Source organism: Lolium rigidum, chromosome 4 (genome assembly GCF_022539505.1).
Source record: "Lolium rigidum isolate FL_2022 chromosome 4, APGP_CSIRO_Lrig_0.1, whole genome shotgun sequence".
Classification (NCBI taxonomy): Eukaryota; Viridiplantae; Streptophyta; class Magnoliopsida; order Poales; family Poaceae; genus Lolium; species Lolium rigidum.
In genome coordinates this window covers 36,756,037-36,775,083 of record NC_061511.1, presented here as the reverse complement: position 1 = coordinate 36,775,083, position 19,047 = coordinate 36,756,037, and the positions used below count along the sequence as shown (strand labels likewise).

At 50.2% G+C, this 19,047-nt stretch overlaps 1 protein-coding gene across 1 annotated transcript; it reads right to left on the bottom strand.

The window, feature by feature from the left end:
* Positions 1-14,982: 14,982 nt before the first annotated feature.
* Positions 14,983-18,205, bottom strand: LOC124707653 (subtilisin-like protease SBT3.9). Its single transcript, XM_047239319.1, has 10 exons — positions 18,128-18,205; positions 17,932-18,023; positions 17,747-17,844; positions 17,504-17,668; positions 16,793-17,400; positions 16,470-16,537; positions 16,133-16,381; positions 15,900-16,017; positions 15,617-15,788; positions 14,983-15,521 (listed from the first exon to the last, which is right to left on the bottom strand). Exons 1-10 carry the CDS (start codon positions 18,203-18,205, stop codon positions 14,983-14,985), a joined length of 2,187 nt encoding a protein of 728 aa, XP_047095275.1.
* Positions 18,206-19,047: the final 842 nt, after the last annotated feature.

Genomic DNA, 19,047 nt, shown 5'->3' with positions numbered 1-19,047 from the left:
TCTCAAATCACTTTTGTGCATTACATGTGGACACACACAAGTTTTGGGGCCCTTCCCTAGATCCGATGCTCGATTTCCGATGAAACCCTAGTTCCGTTGACCGCGCGGTCTACCCCTTTGATCGCATCCCATCGGGGGCCCCCGGTGGGCATATGCCTCCATTTGAGCTTGGTTAGGTCATAGGTACATGTGGAAACAAGGATCATCACATATGATCTCAAGTTTCTCTCCGGTTCACCTCCGAGAGAGTTCCCCCCTATACATGCATAATCTGCCTAAGTGTAGTAACCCCCTTTCCGAGAAGCCGGACACACCTGGGGGGTAGCCTTGGATATAAAACCATCTCAAATCACTTTTGTGCATTCCATGTGGACACACACTAGTTTTGGGGCCATTCCCTAGATCCGATGCTCGATTTCCGACGAAACCCTAGTTCTGTTGACCGCGCGGTCTACCCCTTTGATCGCATCCCATCGGGGTCCCCCGGTGGGCATATGCCTCCATTTGAGCTTGGTTAGGTCATAGGTACATGTGGAAACAAGGATCATCCCATATGATCTCAAGTTTCTCTCCGGTTCAACTCCGAGGGAGTTCCCCCTATACATGCGAGAATCCGCCTAAGTGTAGTAACCCCCCGTCCGAGAAGCCGGACACACCAGGGGGTAGCCTTGGATATAAAACCATCTCAAATCACTTTTGTGCATTCCATGTGGACACACACAAGTTTTGGGGCCCTTCCCTAGATCCGATGCTCGATTTCCGATGAAACCCTAGTTCTGTTGACCGCGCGGTCTACCCCTTTGACTGCATCCCATCGGGGGTCCCCCGGTGGGCATATGCCTCCATTTGATCTTGGTTAGGTCATAGGTACATGTGGAAACAAGGATCACCACATATGATCTCAAGTTTCTCTCCGGTTCACCTCCGAGAGAGTTCCCCCCTATACATGCAGAATCTGCCTAAGTGTAGGAACCCCCTTTCCGAGAAGCCGGACACACCTGGGGGGGTAGCCTTGGATATAAAACCATCTCAAATCACTTTTGTGCATTCCATGTGGACACACACTAGTTTTGGGGCCATTCCCTAGATCCGATGCTCGATTCCGACGAAACCCTAGTTCTGTTGACCGCGCGGTCTACCCCTTTGACTGCATCCCATCGGGGGTCCCCCGGTGGGCATATGCCTCCATTTGAGCTTGGTTAGGTCATAGGTACATGTGGAAACAAAAATCATCCCATATGATATCAAGTTTCTCTCCGGTTCACGTACGAGGGAGTTCCCCCTATACATGCGAGATCCGCCCAAGTGTAGGAACCCCCTGTCCGAGAAGCCGGACACACGGGGGGGTAGCCTTGGATATAAAACCATCTCAAATCAATTTTGTGCATGCCATGTGGACACACACAAGTTTTGGGGCCATTCCCTAGATCCGACGCTCGATTTCTGACGAAACCCTAGTTCTGTTGACCGCGCGGTCTACCCCTTTGATTGCATCCCATCGGGGGTCCCCCGTGGGAATATGCCTCCATTTGAGCTTGGTTAGGTCATAGGTACATGTGGAAACAAAAATCATCCCATATGATATCAAGTTTCTCTCCGGTTCACGTACGAGGGAGTTCCCCCTATACATGCAGAATCTGCCCAAGTGTAGGAACCCCCTGTCCGAGAAGCCGGACACACCTGGGGGGTAGCCTTGGATATAAAACCATCTCAAATCAATTTTGTGCATGCCATGTGGACACACACAAGTTTTGGGGCCATTCCCTAGATCCGACGCTCGATTTCTGACGAAACCCTTTTTTCCCGCCCACCCTTTCCCGCTGCTTCTCTCCCGCCCTTTTTTCCCGCCATGATTTCCCGCCAAGTTTACCCGCCCACCCTTTCCCGCTCATTCTCTCCCGCCAAGTTTTCCCGCCCACCCTTTCCCGCCCATTCTCTCCCGCCAAGTTTTCCAGCCCACCCTTTCCCGCCCATTCTCTCCCGCCAAGTTTTCCCGCCGTTTCAGCCCCTCGTCGGCCTATATATAGCCATGTCTTCTCCACTAACAGCACCAGCAACATTTCTCCATTCATCGCTTCTCTCATCCAACAGAACAACAAAATCCTCCGAGCTGAGCTGCCGCTGAGATGGCTCCTCGTCGCCGTAGCAACACGGGCTTCATCGGCGTTCGCCTGCGCCCTGCGGGACATTTCGCGGCTGAAATCACCGCCGGTGGTACGCGTGTGTGGCTCGGCACCTTCTACACGAAAGAGGCTGCTGCCCGCGCATACGACATTGCGGCTTGGAGGTTTGGCCGGCCGCGCCACGAAATGAACTTCCCGGAGGTCAGGTCTCTGACGGAAGCTCAGAGTCTCTCTACTGAGCCGCTACTTCGCTCACAGGGTGAAGCGCGGCGGTACAGGTCTGGCCAGCGGCGGATTGATACCACCGAGGCGGACGAGCAGTTCATGGCACAGTGGCGCAGAGACAATCCTGGAGCCGTCGAGGCAGAGCGCGCATTCTGGAAGGACAAGAAGACGTACAGGAGAGAGAGGAGGGCGGGAAAGCGGCAGAGGAAGGCCGAGGTTGAAGCAGAGTACGCCAAAGGAGAGGCGTCGACATGGGGGAGGATGATGAACGGTGGTCGTGGAACCTCACACCCACCGCTTCAGAGGACACCCCCAGCGAGGATGAAGATTTCGACTTCTGATTAATATGTGTGTGTGTCGAGTCCGTGTGTCTAGCGGGTCATGCGTCGACCCAGTGTTAAGTGCTTTGTTCGTGTGTGGGTGTAGTTCTTTAAATGTTTTGGTTTGTGTGTGGGTCTAGTTCTTTAAGTGTTTTGGTTCCTCTGTGTGTGTAGTTCTTTAAGTGTTTTGGTTCCTGTGTGTGGGTGTAGTTCTTTAAGTGTTTCGGTTCGTGTGTGGGTGCTAAGTTCTTAAATGTATCACTTTTGTGCATGCCATGCCATGTGGACACACACAAGTTTTGGGGCCATTCCACATACAGATCCTGGATTTTACCAAGTGCTAGCCCATGCATGCGGAAATCGTCAACGCCGGGTACATGCAAGGTTAGCCAAACCTTACATCACAATTGTACACATATGTTATGGGCATATGCAAGTTTTCCAGCGATTTCGACGCTCCGACGGTCTGTATCTTGGAAAACCCTAGGGCGGGGACCCCGCAGATCTACCCCTATAGCTTTCTCCATGCGAGGGTTTACCAATGGACTTTTTTACTTGTTTTGCTTTGTTTAGGACATATGTACATGTAAATCATAGGTTGGGCATACTTTACCATAAAATAGGCTCCGTTTGAGCCGTGGCGGGAGTTTCCACATACAGGTCCTAGGGCGGGACCCCGCGAGATCTACCCCTAGGGTAAGGGTTAGGGTTATAGTTAGGGTTAGCAATGTATGTGGAAACCCTAGGGTTAGGGTTAGAGTTAGCGTTACCAATGTATGTGGAAACCCTAGGGTTAGGGTTAGGGCTAGAGTTAGGGTTAGGGTTAGAGTTAGGGTTAGGGTTAGAGTTAGGGTTAGGGAATTCTTAAAAAATAGAACCATTTTTTACATAATTCATACTAGTAAATAAATAATAGAAACATATTATAAAGTAATATGAGAGAGGGAAAAAATAAAAATAAAATAAAAAAATACTATATGCCGAGGGTGGCCGTCGGCATAGGGTGCCCATGCCCTATGCCGAGGGTGGCCGTCGGCGTCTGACTGACGCCGTGAGCGGGCGACGACGGCGCGGGCTGGGCCAGAGGCGATGCCGGTGGTACGCCGAGGGCCAAGGTGACGCCGACGGCTGCCCTCGGCGTAGCCTCCTCTACGCCGACGGTATTTGTACGCCGACGGTCGGCTTCCTGAGCTGCCCCGGCGAGGCCGTACGCCGACGGCCCCGATAAAAAGCCGTCGGCGTACAGTTTGGCCGTCGGCGTCTTCTCTTCTCCCATTCCTGTAGTGTACAAAGGGGGCAAATTGCATGTAAAAATCACTAGAGGGAGCCATATAGGTAATTTTGGAAAATTGCATGTCAAATATACATATTAACCAGGGTATTTTTACAAAATTTTCCACCATGAGGAGGCTCCTGCCAGCCCCTGCTGGCTCCGTCCCTGAATGGTATGAATGATGGACTCGCTTTATATTGGAATGAAAATATGCATGTGTAAGTAAAAGAGGCAACTGAGAGGTTTATTGTTGTGTGGATGAGAATTGTGCCAAATGAGCCTTTATTTCATGTCACGTTTGTCACAAAAATACATCTCATGTCGTCAAAGTTAGCGACTATTAGTGCATCATCGACTTTACCATGGGCTCTCATTGGTGACTTTAATGAAGCCCTTTGGTCATATGAGCATTTTTCAGCGAGGCTGAGACCGGAAGCACAAATGAGGAATTGCCTAGAAATTTGGGGTCTAAAAGATCTAGGGTTTTTGGGCCTTCCTTTCACATAATTATTTTTTAGATGAATTGTTTCTTCCATGACCTAACCCCATCCCATGCGGCGGAGCTGCGCCGCACCAGCAAGGCCCCGTCGGCCGCCTCTCCTTACCGCTATTGTGGCCGGGGGAGGCGCCATGCAAAGCCCGTGTGGTGTGGCGCTGGAGGTGCTCCTCTGCCGGTAGTTTCAATTCGAGGAGGTAGCGACCTCTCCTTTTCACCCATCCACCAGTGTGGGTGGCGGCCGTCCGGCGGAGCTACAATGGCTAGTGGAGGCGGTCAACGCGGATTGTGGTGGCAGTCACCGCGGATCGCAGTGGCTGCATGAGGGCTCCAAACTGAGCCTAGATGGGCTCGGAAGGACATCCTCCTTTCCAGCGGCTGCATCTTATCACCCACGGCGATGACAAGAGGTGGTCTTCCTGGGAAAATTTCACGACACGAGGAAGCGGGGGGGGGGGGGTCTATCCCTCGGCATGGTGGTGGTCGCTCCCTCCTCCGCTGGAGGTGGTCAACCGACTGGCTGTGGCAGATCCTTGATCCCACTTCCGGTACAAGCGTCGAGTTGGAGAGGCTCAGCTATGGGTGAATACCGTGCTATGACCCCGAGGCGATGGCGGCGTATTCACATTGTTACCTTGTTGAAGACATCGCTGTTGGAGCTACCGTGTACTTTCTTGTGCTCCTCCGTGGGAAACCTCAGACCTGGGTATTCTGGATCGGACGATGGTGGTGCTTTGGAGCGGCTCTCTCCTCTTGGGAGCATTGTTTTTGGAGTAGCTGATGGATGGTGGAGGCAAGAAGGTGGAGTTGTGTACACCTACCTCGTTGAGGACAACAAGTACCGACGGCATGGCGCAGTGGGGTCTCAGTGTTGGAAGTGATTTGATGAACTCGTAGGGCGGAGGCGTTGTCTGGCTTGGTGGCAGCGTCGACGGCAGTCCTGGTGAGGGCTACGGATCTTGTCTTGATGTGGGCTTATCGGTATCGACAATTGTGGCGGCTTCTACATCGTGTGCATAATGTACTCGCTAGACCGGATGAGGCTCATGTTTCGCCTAAAGGGTATCTCGGGGTATGCGATATTTCCGTTTCCTAGTTGATGGGTGACTTTCGCGTTGTCAAGGTATAAGGCCCTGTTAACATGGTCTTCACCCATTGTCACGTTTGTAGTGTTGTTTGGTGATTTTAGATTTTAAATGTATGCTCTGTATTCATTTAACATAATTAATAAAGAATATTGTATGCATCTTTTTGGATGCAGAAGCCAGGTTTCACCCTCCATTTAAAAAAAAACTGTTTGAGAAGCACCACATCAATCATGTGGCTGAATGAATACCCGTGGAATTCACACATAACTGCCAACGGAAGCGGAAGCAAAATATTGGCTGAATCAACAATTTATAATGGCAAAGTTTTGGTAGATTTGCATGATAGAAGTTCCGTGTGGTTACGATCGGTCCTGATTTTTTTTTACACCTGCTCTTTTCTTCCCTAATCTCCACTCTCATTATTTGCTCTCAATAAGAAAAAAACGACAACGGTCCTAACCTCTACCGTCCCATCCCCCTCCCTCCCCCCTTTCCCAAAAAGGCAAGGCCGACCGTTAGGTGGACGCCAGTGACGCTGCCATAATGCCTTCCACCCCGACCGCCCGCTTCCTCCTCGTCATGGACCTCGATCACTGCTCAGGGGCTTCCCAACCCTAACCACACCCCAAGCCGTCACACCGAGCCCTGCACAGCTCCCACAACATTGCCATTGCCACGTCAGCCGGAGCCAGCTAGGTCCCGCTATGCCTAGTACGCTGCTGTTGGCGTCAGAAACCCACTGGCGGGGAGCGACTGGCAACACAGTAGAGCCGGGAACAACTAGGGCTGCGGCTGGCCCCAGTCCCTCAGAGCGACGGCCCGCAAAGCCTCCTGGTCACACGTCCGATGCTATCGCAAGGGCGTGCCACCTGACCTATACCTGGTCAGGAAGGTGTTGGATGATGCCTCGCTTAGTTTCCTGCATGGCATACACGTAAACATTAAATACGAGCCTCGATCGGCTCTCGGGTTATCCCGTGAATCGGCTCAAAGAGCCGATCCACCCATGATTCGTACAAGGTGTCCGAATATATGGTGGTCCTGCTTGATCAAGATAAAGCTAATGAGATCTACGACGATTTAGGGTTTTCACCGCATAATCGGATCATCCTACTCACGATTGGGCCTCGCGCTCGCGCACGGTGACCGTAAGCCGATCCTAGACAGGGCCTAAAAACCAACACGAGGTTGATCCCCGGAACATCCTTTCTAGGGCTAGCAAACTTCACCCTACACGCCGCTGGATCTTCCAACCCTTTGTAGGGCCTAACTAATGCGGATATTAAACTAATCCTTGCAGAACAAGGAGCAACCGTAACAGATCAGATCTACTAAACTATGATCAAGCGGGGTGCCGCCCCTACACCTAAGATAGGTGTAAGGGCGGCTAGATGCATGAGGGTTGCACTACGACAGCATATGATACGAAGAACAATGCAAACCCTAACACATCTAAGATAACTACGTTGCTCGCCATCAAAAAGGCTTCAGCACGAGCAACGCATGAACACCGAGATAGGCTTGTGCTGCCTAGATCGCAAGATGCGATCTAGGCAGCATGGTGCTTACCGGAGAAACCCTCGAGACGAAGGAGTTGGCGATGCGCCGAGATTTGTTTGTGTTGAACGTTGGTTGTTGTTTATTCCATAAACCCTAGATACATATTTATAGTCCAAGGGACTTTCTAATTCAAGCATGCACCTAACCGTGCACGGGTAAAACTCTAACTCCTAACAGACACGTATCCTACTATGGTACAGATACACGGGCAATTAGCCCAAACTTGGTACACAATGCCGATTCACGTATTTCTTCCATGTATATTCTTCAAGTCCATCTTGATCGCGGCCCATCTCCTGATTTAGCCAAAATCTGGTGATAACATATGCCCCCCTGGTTTTGGTAATGATAATTTCAAAACCACCCTGCTTTTTCCTCCGAGGGGTCATGTCGTGGCAGAGCAAAACCGTCGCAGTAATTTTCATCATGACAACTTGCCTTCCCAACTTCTCTGCACGATTTGACAGTTTTTTGGCACCACCTCCTCGAAAACTGTTCGAACATTAAATCCCCACTTCTTTTATTTAACCGCACCGAACAGTTCTCCTCCTCATCCTCTCCGCATCAGCACTCCAAAGCCCTTCTGCGCACCATGTCTTCCTCTTCCTCCACCTCATCGGAACTTTCCCTTGGGTCTTCCTCCTCCCGCGAGACGCCGCCGGACATCCGCGCACCAGAAAAATGGGACCTGGAAGACCACGCCTCCTCCATCTGGTCCGAGGACGACAAGTCCTTGACCAGTGGGGAGAGCGACCTCCGCTTCCTCGCCGACGGGGAATCGGAGGAGGAGAGCGATGACGATCGCTTCTCCTGGGATGATTTCACCACCTCCGAGGAGGTGAGGGAGGAGAAGGAGGAGGAGGACGACGACGACAGCCCCTCCGACGAGCCGCCGTCCAAGCGCCACTGCCCCTGGCCAGGGAATCTCAGTGACTACGACAGCGACGATGACGACGACGATGAGGAGGATGAGGACAACGAAGGTCCTGCCGGCGGCCGCTACAACAGCGACGACGAGCCCGCCGGGAGTAGCGCCGACAGCGGCGACGAGGGCGACGATGAGGGCAGCGACGGCCCGTAGATAGGACCCTTAGCATAGGATCCGTAGTAGTAGACGGGGCAATGTATCCCCTTGGTACTCCCTTTTGAGAGCAATCAGCTCTTCTATGTAAGAAATCTCGTTTATTAATGAAGAAATTCCCCAATTTGATTTCGCCGATTTCGTTCACGCCAATTTAGCCGATTTCCCCTCATACTGATCCCGCCGATCGTCACTTAGCCAATGCTTAATGAGCCGATGACAATGCATCGGTCTCTCATGATCTACCCTCCATCCTTTTGACATCGGAGTGATCGTGAACTTGCTCACAGCTCAAAAGCCGATGTTAACGTTACTCCTTCACAATCCATCTTTCGCCTTACTCGACCGATGACCTTGAGCTCTGGCGGATAACGAAGCAGATCAACGCCTTTACGAGAGCCCCAAAATCGTTGCTGAAATGACTTGATGCTGAAGCCGATACCTCTGGACCATTCAAACATTCAGTGGTACTGCCCAATCCCTTTTTTAAAAAAGGTTATGATGGAGGGCCATCCAATGAAATCTCAGTCGGCTTCTTAAGAACAGAATATCCACGCAATCAGTTGCCCCCCGAGCCTCCATTGAGGCGAGAACAGCAATGGGCTGACAAAACGTGTCACCGTCGGTTTCCAAGCCATGATGCAGCATCAGCCGATTTCACCAAAATCGGCTCCCTATAGCAAAGGGTCCTTCAGGACAAGCTGCCCCCCGAGCCTCAGTCAAGGCGAGCAAGGTAGCGAGTCAGCCCAATGTGCCGCCATTGGCCTCAAAATCATAACGCAAAGCCAGCCGATTTCAACAAGATCGGCTTCCTAGAGCAGAGAACCTTCAGGGTGAGCTGCCCCCCGAGCTTCTTCCCTTCAGCGGATCTGACGCAACCCACCCTTAACCTGATCTGCACATCTATGCTGCCCTTGGCATTGTTCTTGAAGAGAAGCTCTGAGCCATTAAACCACTCCATTGAGGAGTTCTTTCATTAGAGTCTCTCTTCGTAGCCCACTTCCTGCTCCATTGACCCTCTGGTTGTAACAGTTATACCTCTTGAGTCGATGGCCACGCATCAGCTTTATATCCTTAAGTCGATGTCTGCTGCATCGGCTGTGCTTAAATTTTTTGAATTTTTACGGCCGATTTATGTATCGGCCCCCATACCTCAATACCCATCATCAAAGAATAATCTTGGGCTGCTGGGCACTTGCAAGACATTCCCACTGCATATCCTCGTGTTTCATCCACCTGGGTGCCCCCCGAGCCGATTCGGTCAAGAGAATTGATGGTATCGGCTCTTTAGGTATTCCCTGTTGGATCAAATGTTGAACCCAAACAGAATGGAAGGTCGGGATAATTTTGGCCGATTGCTGGAAGCGGCCTCCACGTTGCTTGTTCGATGAAGGTTTTGTAATGTTCCTCCATAAATTTTTTGGGGCCGATCACAAGGATCAGCCTCGCCACGCTTGCTCGTTGATTTGCTCCAGCTACACGGTTAGGCCAGTGGATAGAACCAGCCCAATCTTTGATTTTATCATGTTGGTGCGCTCGCTGTCGTCCACCTCGAGTGCATCGTGTAACCGTGGAGCACTAAGCTTCGTCGGAAGGACGAGCACCATGTTTGTGCCAGCCGATGTTTCATCATCGGCTTTCCTTTGCTTGGGGCGCCACTCCATTTTCCGTGGACGACCCTCTTCATCCAGGGTTCGCTGGACTTTCGCGGCCAGATCAGGTCGTGCCTTCCTCAGTGTATGCAAGTATAGACTTTCGGCTTCCTCTAGGCCGCGCAATCGCTGAACCCTGCGCTTTTGGGAACGGCTGAGCCCATCAGGGCACCACCTTGGTCGGTGGTACTCGCCTTCTTCTTCCCCCTCGTCTTCTGAATCCTCGAGATCTTCTAACCGAGGGAACTCAGCACGTTTGCTTTGTGGCGGGAGAGGTCCTAGGCGCTTGAACACGGACACGTTGGCTGTCTCCTTCTTCTTCTGGTTGCATTCTGGGCAATTCTCGATTGTTGGCAATCGGCTCATTCCTGAGTCCCAGCAATGTTTGAAGAAAGGACAGTCCCAGTGCCTATCCATGTCATCCTGCCCCCTCGACTTTTCCCTGGCGTGGCGCTCGTATTGCTCCTCGTCGTGATCATGCCGACGATGTCTCCTGTCGTCCCTAGCCAGACGATCTTCTTCATCATCGTCGTTGTATCGCCGGCGTTGGTCATACTGACTCACATACTTGTTGAGGAGGTGATCAGAGAGAGGTCGCTGATATCTTATGTTCTTCACTTCTCCCTCTGTGACGTAGCGCTTGCCGTCTTGGCGGAGCCGATCGCGTGGAGCGGCTTCCTCTGTATCTTTGCTATGAGAGCAGCTGCCCTCATCTCCGTCCTTACCAGGGTGGTGCCCAGGTCCCACCATGTTGATGTCGAGTGGGGATCTTGGTTCTTCAAGGTAAGTACGCTCCACCGTGTTAACGGTGGACGCCGGCGAAATCGGTACTCCTGGTGCTGCCAATGCGCATGGCAACGGCGGACGGGCCTGGAACGCACTTTCATGTGAGAAACCCTTCCACTTGATGCCATGGGAGAGGGCTCTGTGGAAAGAGCCGATGAGTTCGGCTTCGAGGGTTGCCTTGATCTCGTCATGTTTCTTCTTGAGGTCATCAGGCAGATCCTCGTACTTGACCGGAGTGCTTTCCGCCATCTCGGATGTAGATGGCGATGTGGTGGATGTCGAAGGCGGTCCCACCGGGCGTGCCAGAATGTGTTGGCGTCAGAAACCCACTGGCGGGCAGCGACTGGCAACACAGTAGAGCCGGGAACAACTAGGGCTGCGGCTGGCCCCAGTCCCTCAGAGTGACGGCCCGCAAAGCCTCCTGGTCACACGTCCGATGCTATCGCAAGGGCGTGCCACCTGACCTATACCTGGTCGGGAAGGTGTTGGATGATGCCTCGCTTAGTTTCCTGCATGGCATACACGTAAACATTAAATACGAGCCTCGATCGGCTCTCGGGTTATCTCGTGAATCGGCTCAAAGAGCCGATCCACCCATGATTCGTACAAGGTGTCCGAATATATGGTGGTCCTGCTTGATCAAGATAAAGCTAATGAGATCTACGACGATTTAGGGTTTTCACCGCATAATCGGATCATCCTACTCACGATTGGGCCTCGCGCTCGCGCACGGTGACCGTAAGCCGATCCTAGACAGGGCCTAAAAACCAACACGAGGTTGATCCCCGGAACATCCTTTCTAGGGCTAGCAAACTTCACCCTACACGCCGCTGGATCCTCCAACCCTTTGTAGGCCTAACTAATGCGGATATTAAACTAATCCTTGCAGAACAAGGAGCAACCGTAACAGATCAGATCTACTAAACTATGATCAAGCGGGGTGCCGCCCCTACACCTAAGATAGGTGTAAGGGCGGCTAGATGCATGAGGGTTGCACTACGACAGCATATGATACGAAGAACAATGCAAACCCTAACACATCTAAGATAACTACGTTGCTCGCCATCAAAAAGGCTTCAGCACGAGCAACGCATGAACAACGAGATAGGCTTGTGCTGCCTAGATCGCAAGATGCGATCTAGGCAGCATGGTGCTTACCGGAGAAACCCTCGAGACGAAGGAGTTGGCGATGCGCCGAGATTTGTTTGTGTTGAACGTTGGTTGTTGTTTATTCCATAAACCCTAGATACATATTTATAGTCCAAGGGACTTTCTAATTCAAGCGTGCACCTAACCGTGCACGGGTAAAACTCTAACTCCTAACAGACACGTATCCTACTATGGTACAGATACACGGGCAATTAGCCCAAACTTGGTACACAAGGCCGATTCACGTATTTCTTCCATGTATATTCTTCAAGTCCATCTTGATCGCGGCCCATCTCCTGATTTAGCCAAAATCTGGTGATAACAGCTGCAGCTGCTAGGAACGGGTTTGTGGCACTAACGGGACACCTATTGGTGCGGCTTTACCAAGGCTGTGTGCGTCGACATCACAGTGGCGCACTGCGGGTACTGCAAGAGGTCGGGTCCAGCTCGGCGCCCGTGTCCAGGCAGGCGCTCCTTCTTTTCATCTTTTTGCTCTTCGTGCTCGGCACCGCCCTCCTCCTCGGCTTCCTTTATCGTGCACATCCACCCTTCTCATAATCAATACAATCCCTTTACCCCGGAAAGAAGAAAATCACATTCCCAAGCACAATTCTTGCAAATTGGAGGCCCGAAGCAATTTGGTCGTCTGATTTTCCTCTGAAGTTTTTTGCAATTACTTTCTCTTTGGGTTAGGGCGACACTCTGAAGTAGTTTTTTTTCGAAATGGGGTGTGCCCCGGCATCTGCATCGGGTGATGCACACAACCTTTTATTAATAAAACTAATCATTCAAAGTTTACAATTCAAAAGATCAACGAGGATCGGTATAAAAATCAACCATCAAAACAAAGAGAAAACTGCATCATGTAATCTCATAACAGGCCGCCAAATAGCCTGGTAGAAAATATCGTGGGCAACCAATCGAAGGCGTCAAAAATCATGCACTCCTGCTGATCCTCCGGGAGCAAGAAGCGCCAAAGCTGGATCCAATGAACCATAGTATAATAGGCGAGATGGCTCCGAATTAGTAGTCACTACGATTTGGTCTCAATTTCCAAACAAACTTGACAGCTACGTAAAGCTCCAACCCAAAAACAGACCTAACAGCTTGCGCGCCAGGATATATGTAATCAGATCGATCCCGTCCGTATTAAAAGGACAAGTACGAGAAGGAAGCAAAAGAAATAGCGGAGCCATTGGCCATGGATCAGATCTCCACGGACGTGTTGGTGGAAATCCTGCAGCGTCTCCCGCATAGTCGCCGGCGCCGTGCCCGCCATGTCTGCCGGCGCTGGCGCGACGTCGTCAACAACCGCATCACGGAGACGCCGAGCACCCCAAAGCTCCTTATCTGGAGCCGCAGTCAGGCCGTCGCATATGTCGCCGACGACCTGTCGCCGTCCTCCACGGGCAGCTGCACCGAGCTGTGGAGGCCTCGGAGCCACTATGACCTTATCGCCTCCTGCAACGGGCTGCTCTGCATGTACGACAGAGGGGATATCATGGGCGGCGCCATCACCGTGGCCAACCCGTCCACCGGCGAGACGATGCCCCTCCCACCGATGCCGTGCGCCGCCAATTTCATCGGAAGGCATGGGTGGGAGGACTGGCACGACGCATACAGCTTCGCATACCACCCGACCACGGGGCAGTTCAAGGTCGTGCACGTCCCATGCAGCTACGAACGGTTGTACGATTTCCATGCGGTTCATGTGTTCACGCTGGGGAACACCACTTGGCGGGAGGTGTCGGCTGGGCCTAGTGGTGCGATGTGCAAGCTCGAAGCCGGTGTCGTCAGCGTCCATGGCATGACATACTGGGTTACCATCACAAGGGGCGCCGCCGCGAAGATTGTGTCGTTCGATCTCATGGACGACCGTGTCATCTCCGCCACCACACCCGTACCAGCCCGACACGATCACTGCCGCCTGACGGAGGTGCACGAAAGGCTGGGCTACGTTGTGTGGCCCGATGTGTGGGTTCTAGTGGAGGGAAAGCGATGGATCCACCGGTACAACTTCGAGGAAGGTATCCCACGGCACCACTTCGTGTATGGTGAATATGTGTTGACATGCAATTCGTCGTCATCGTCGTTTTATGGGCACCGCCTAATAGGATCCGATAATAACAACGTGGTACTTATCAGCCACGATAAGAAAACATTGGTCGCCAAGTGGGCATATGCGCCTCAAAGATTCTACTATGATAGCGACAACTATGTGACATTCGCTTATGTCGAGACCATGGAGCCGCTCAGTGTTTACTCCAAAAATAAGTAAATTGATTTTTATTAGCTAGTCCACGATTTGTTCCTACTTTTGTGAATGTCTTAAAACTCACATTAAGAAAATGGGTCTACATTGTTGAATCTCGATAGCATTCTCTTTTTTGGGGAGCAAAATGATGGTTCCAAATTTTAGATGAAATAAAGGAAGATCTCCACTATGGAACATATCAAACATGTGTTCATTAGGTCCTTCTTAATTTCTGACCAACATACTTGGTAGAACTCAGCTGGAAACCTTCAAGACTTGGTGCTTTGTTCTTATTTTCATTTGCATAATAGTGTCATCACCTCATTCTCTATGAATGCGGCCGTCAAGATTGTATTTTCTTCTGCAGAAATCTGTCGTATATCATGTATGTGGATTTCTATGAGAGTGAAATCATTTCGAGCCGGTGCTCCAAATAATTTCTTATAGAAGTCAGTAATATAATTTTTTGGATTCTCTTTCCCTATGATGGTTCCTTCATCTTGTTCAAGTTGGAAGATCGTTTTCCTCCTATGCTTTCCATTAGCAATGAGATGAAAATATTTAGTGTTATTACCATCTTCTTGAACATGTTTTACATTTGCTTGTTGCGCCCATTCCGCCTTTTCGTCTCTACGGAGTTGCAAGACCTTCTTAGTTGTGTCCCTCATAGAATCTCCCTCTTAATCGCTAAGAAGTATAGATGTATTCATATGCGTGATCTAGCCCAATTTGTTGTCGTTAAAATTCATTTAGTAGTTCTATAAAATCATATAAGAAAATGCAGCATTTGACACCAATAGATCATAATTGATTGAAACAATCTCCGGACAAAAACAAATACTCTTATACGTTATTCACGTAGAAAGTTAAGTTTCATAATAAAATAAAATACATTTCCAGGGTCCCCAACTCTTATCTTACACACAGTTCAGAAAAAAGAACTCTTGTCTTACACAAGCATACAAGCCGAAGAATTTAAGATGTATCGGCGACGAAGTCTTCTATCACAGTCCGTACAGCAATAGGAATTCTCACCGAGTGCGCACTTTGGTCGGACCATGTCAAACTTCCAAATGTGTACCCACCTTGCACTCTCTGCTTCGCCGTAAACGTTATCTTAAATGCCACGCTTTTTTCACCACCCGCAGTGAAACTGATAACCGATGGCTCCACGGAAACATCTACCCCTGCGGGAGCTTCAACATCTGCTTGGTAGGTTGCTTCGACTGGCCCCACGTTCGTGATTGTGCGCCACACAGTGACCTGGTTCTTGAGGTTCGGCACCGCGATCGATGGGAGATTAAGAGCCAGTTGGTAGGACTCGCAGTCATTTAACAACCCCATGAAGCAATTAAAGAGGTCGTTGTATTCCATCCCATCCATGTCGTAAACCAAGCCCGGGTCAACAGCCTTGTCCGGGTTCATGTGGCCACCGCCAAAGTCGAACGGATCAGCTAGTTTTCTCGGAACCCCATCCGCTTGGACTGGCATACCAAAACGATCGGTCACGGAGGCTGCAAAGATATTCCAAAAATATATTGTGAGTTAGTCAAAGGTTACACGGATTTATTTTGGCATAAAACTTTTACTACGTTTTTGGTGTGCGTACCTGTGGTGACAATGGCAGACTTGATCATAGCAGGTGACCAATCAGGGTGAACCGACTTGAGCAGCGCTGTGACCGCTGAGACATGGGGACACGCCATGGATGTGCCGGACATGAACACGTAGGAGCCGCGCTGGGCTGCCAAGATGCTGACACCGGGTGCAGTCACGTCAGGCTGTACAGACATATAGATGCAGGTTTTAGAGGCTACGTAACGGCCACAAGTAGACTGTTTGCTGATATTTTGATATGTTGTATATTTCCCAATAAAGATACTGATATATACTTTGAGTATGCCGGGGAAGAGAGTGCTTGGCCCTCTCGACGAGAATGAGGCAACCCTCGGTGACAGCACCCCATTTCCAACAACCGTTGCCGTAGGCAAGACCTTCATCACCGGACTCCTGGCATGCCACAAGAAGACATATATGAAAACTCAGGGAAAGAAAGAAAAAAAACACTTTCATTCTGTTTCGGACAATGCGACAGTTGCGCTCTCACCCTGCCACTTGGATATACGATGAGATTCTTTGTGCAATCTCAAAATCCACCACTACGCAGGGCATAATGCCATCGCACAAGCCCAGGATTTCAAGGAGGTTGATAGTGTACTGTGCGAAGATAAGACCATTCGCGCGAGCCTTGATGGCAAGCTTTATGGCCTTGGGAAGTGCTTCCGTGGGCGGCATGTCTTTCGCATCAGCTGGTGCATAGCACAGGATAATTTTGCCAGTGACGTTGATCGACGCCACTGATTCTGCGTCGCAGCTGCACAAAAGTTTTAAGTTGCATATAGTGTTGAGTCGTGATGAACTGCAAAATAAACATGTGACCAGTGACTGCCTTATTTTGTTACCTCCCGCCATCTACAAGGTCCTTAAAGTCGTTGCTGATCACAGATGTATTGTTGGGAAGAGATTGCCCCTTCATTTTCAAATCAAGCAGATAAGTGAAGAAACTACTAATTAAAGGAACTAAGGAAAGCTTTAGGGACGAGCTATACATTCTTATCGTTAGTTTCAACGACCTCAGCCGAATAAGTTATATTTTTGTAAAAATAATATGATTGATCATCCCTGTGCACGCTAGAGTGCATCATAGATGCGATCAGAGTTGATTTTCCCTTTCCAACTATTGATCTCACATAAAAATAATTATTTGAAGATTGTTTGTACTTACCACGAGTTTTTCTTTGTTCCCGAGCGATATCAGGGTGGGGAAAGCCCGGTCAATCGTGCTAGCGGCCACTGTCGTGACCCACGGTACAGAGTTTGACAACGTCTGCGGCACGGGCCCATCGTTCCCAGCGGCGAACACAATAGAGATCCCTCTCTGCACAGCATGCAACGTAAAGTAGAACTCAAGACCGGCCCCTCCTATCGAGATTGACAGGACGTCCACGCCGTCATGTATGGCATCGTCGATGGCCGCAAGGATCGCTGCGTCAGGGCAACTTGCACCCAACCAGCACACCTTGTAGATACCAAGCCGCGCATGCGGCGCCCCACCACGTGCCATGCCGGTGCCTAAGCCCCCGTAGCTCACGCCTTGCACCTCCACGCCTGCGATCGTCGAGGCGACATGTGTGCCGTGTCCGCTTTGGTCCCTAGGTGATTTATAGTCGCTCTTGAGCACCTTGATGCCACGGCCATACCACCGTGCGCCGATGATCTTCCGGTTGCAACTTGTGGTGTTGAAATCCTGGCCCGTCTGGCATTTCCCTTTCCACCGTGCTGGCACGGGGCCATAACCGTTGTCGTCAAAGCTTCGTGATTCTGGCCATATGCCTGTTGTAGCACGATCATATGTTGTGCATGGGGTCAACTGTTTCCCAATCTTTATGTTTTTTTATTCATGTTTTGGATTTAAGCTTGAGGTGGGATTGCAAACCTGAATCGATCACGCCGATGATTACATCTTCACCGTATTTTGCTTTTTGGAGGAAGCCTGGTTGCTGTGGTGGTTGATTATATTCAAGGCCAAGGAAGTCCCAGCTTCGAGTTGTGTGTAGTTTGTGAAAGGTATTAGGCTTCACACTCACAACATCAGGGAACTCTACATTCGGAGGTATAGGTTAATTATATACGTGGATGTAATATATAAATATGCCATCTGAAGATCGACAGCACTTACTTGCTAGTGCCTCAGCTTGAGATTCAGTGAGCATTGCGGCGAAACCTGAAAATCCGTGCTTGTAGCTGTAAACTATCGACTTCAAGGCTTCATCCTTGCTGTTGCCAAATAAAACAAAAATGTTAGCAATCACTTGTGCTTCGTGGTAACAATATGTAACGTGGATTACTAGAGTCTACTAGTACCTCCCATGAAGGGAGGTTAGTAGGTCATGGTGCGACGAGGTGACCATGGATGGATCGTCATGTTTCTTGTCCCCCATATACACGATGTAGAGCTGACATAGCGGTCGAGAAATTAATAATATCAGAACAAGCCGATCTAATGCGGAACCGATACAAAGTTAACTCTTCTATAAAAAAAAGGGAAAGCATATCTAACTTTGCTGGACCCATTAGCTGAAAGAGGCAGCAGCGTCACCAGTAGCAGAGCACAGCAGAATCCTGTTCTCAAGCCCATGTCTGGTTTGGAGAAGAGGGCTGTTTTCTTGTGTTATGTCGTCTATGTGTACGGTATCTATATATAGTAGCCAGGAGCAACCATGTTGTGCAAGAGCAGTTGACACAATTGAGAAATAAAGACTAGATCAATGTCTTAGGGGAAGCAACCATGCCTTTTCTTTCGAGGAAGAAGCAACTTGATTGGATCTGGTCGGCCTCAATTAAGAAACTAGTGCCAAAGCGGGTATATAAATCTTTAGTATTCTGTTTTCTGATGTAATGTCCTGATCGACTTCCAGAGAAGGGTTCTGTGCTCACCGGGCTTGGATGCCATGCCATGACCTCCTTCATAATCGTAGACTATCAAGTACCCTTCGGTAGGTAATATGTAACAAAGTTGACAAATGCCATCTGAATTTAAAAGATAGGAGAGAGAGAAGTCTGCTGCAAAAGACTCACTAGTAGGAAAACCCTTATAGGCAAAGCTTAGTTCTGTGGCGCACCAAAATAAATGCGCCACAGAAAGATTTTTTGTGGCGCACGAGGAAGAATGCGCCACAAAAATAAGCTATTTTTGTGGCGCACTACCGTGCCGTGCGCCACAGAAATTATGTGGGGCCCACATCCTGCCACCACCAATAATTAGGTTTAGGTATTTCTGTGGCGCACATGGCTTGCTGCGCCACAGAAATAAGTGTTTCTGTGGCGCACCTGCTCTGGTGCGCCACAGAAGTAGTTGATTCTGTGGCGCACTTGTGCTTGTGCGCCACAGAAGTAGTTGATTCTGTGGCGCACTTGTGCTGGTGCGCCACGTAAATAGCGCCTTCTATAACCACCCGTACCCCCTCCCCCCGCCCGTAC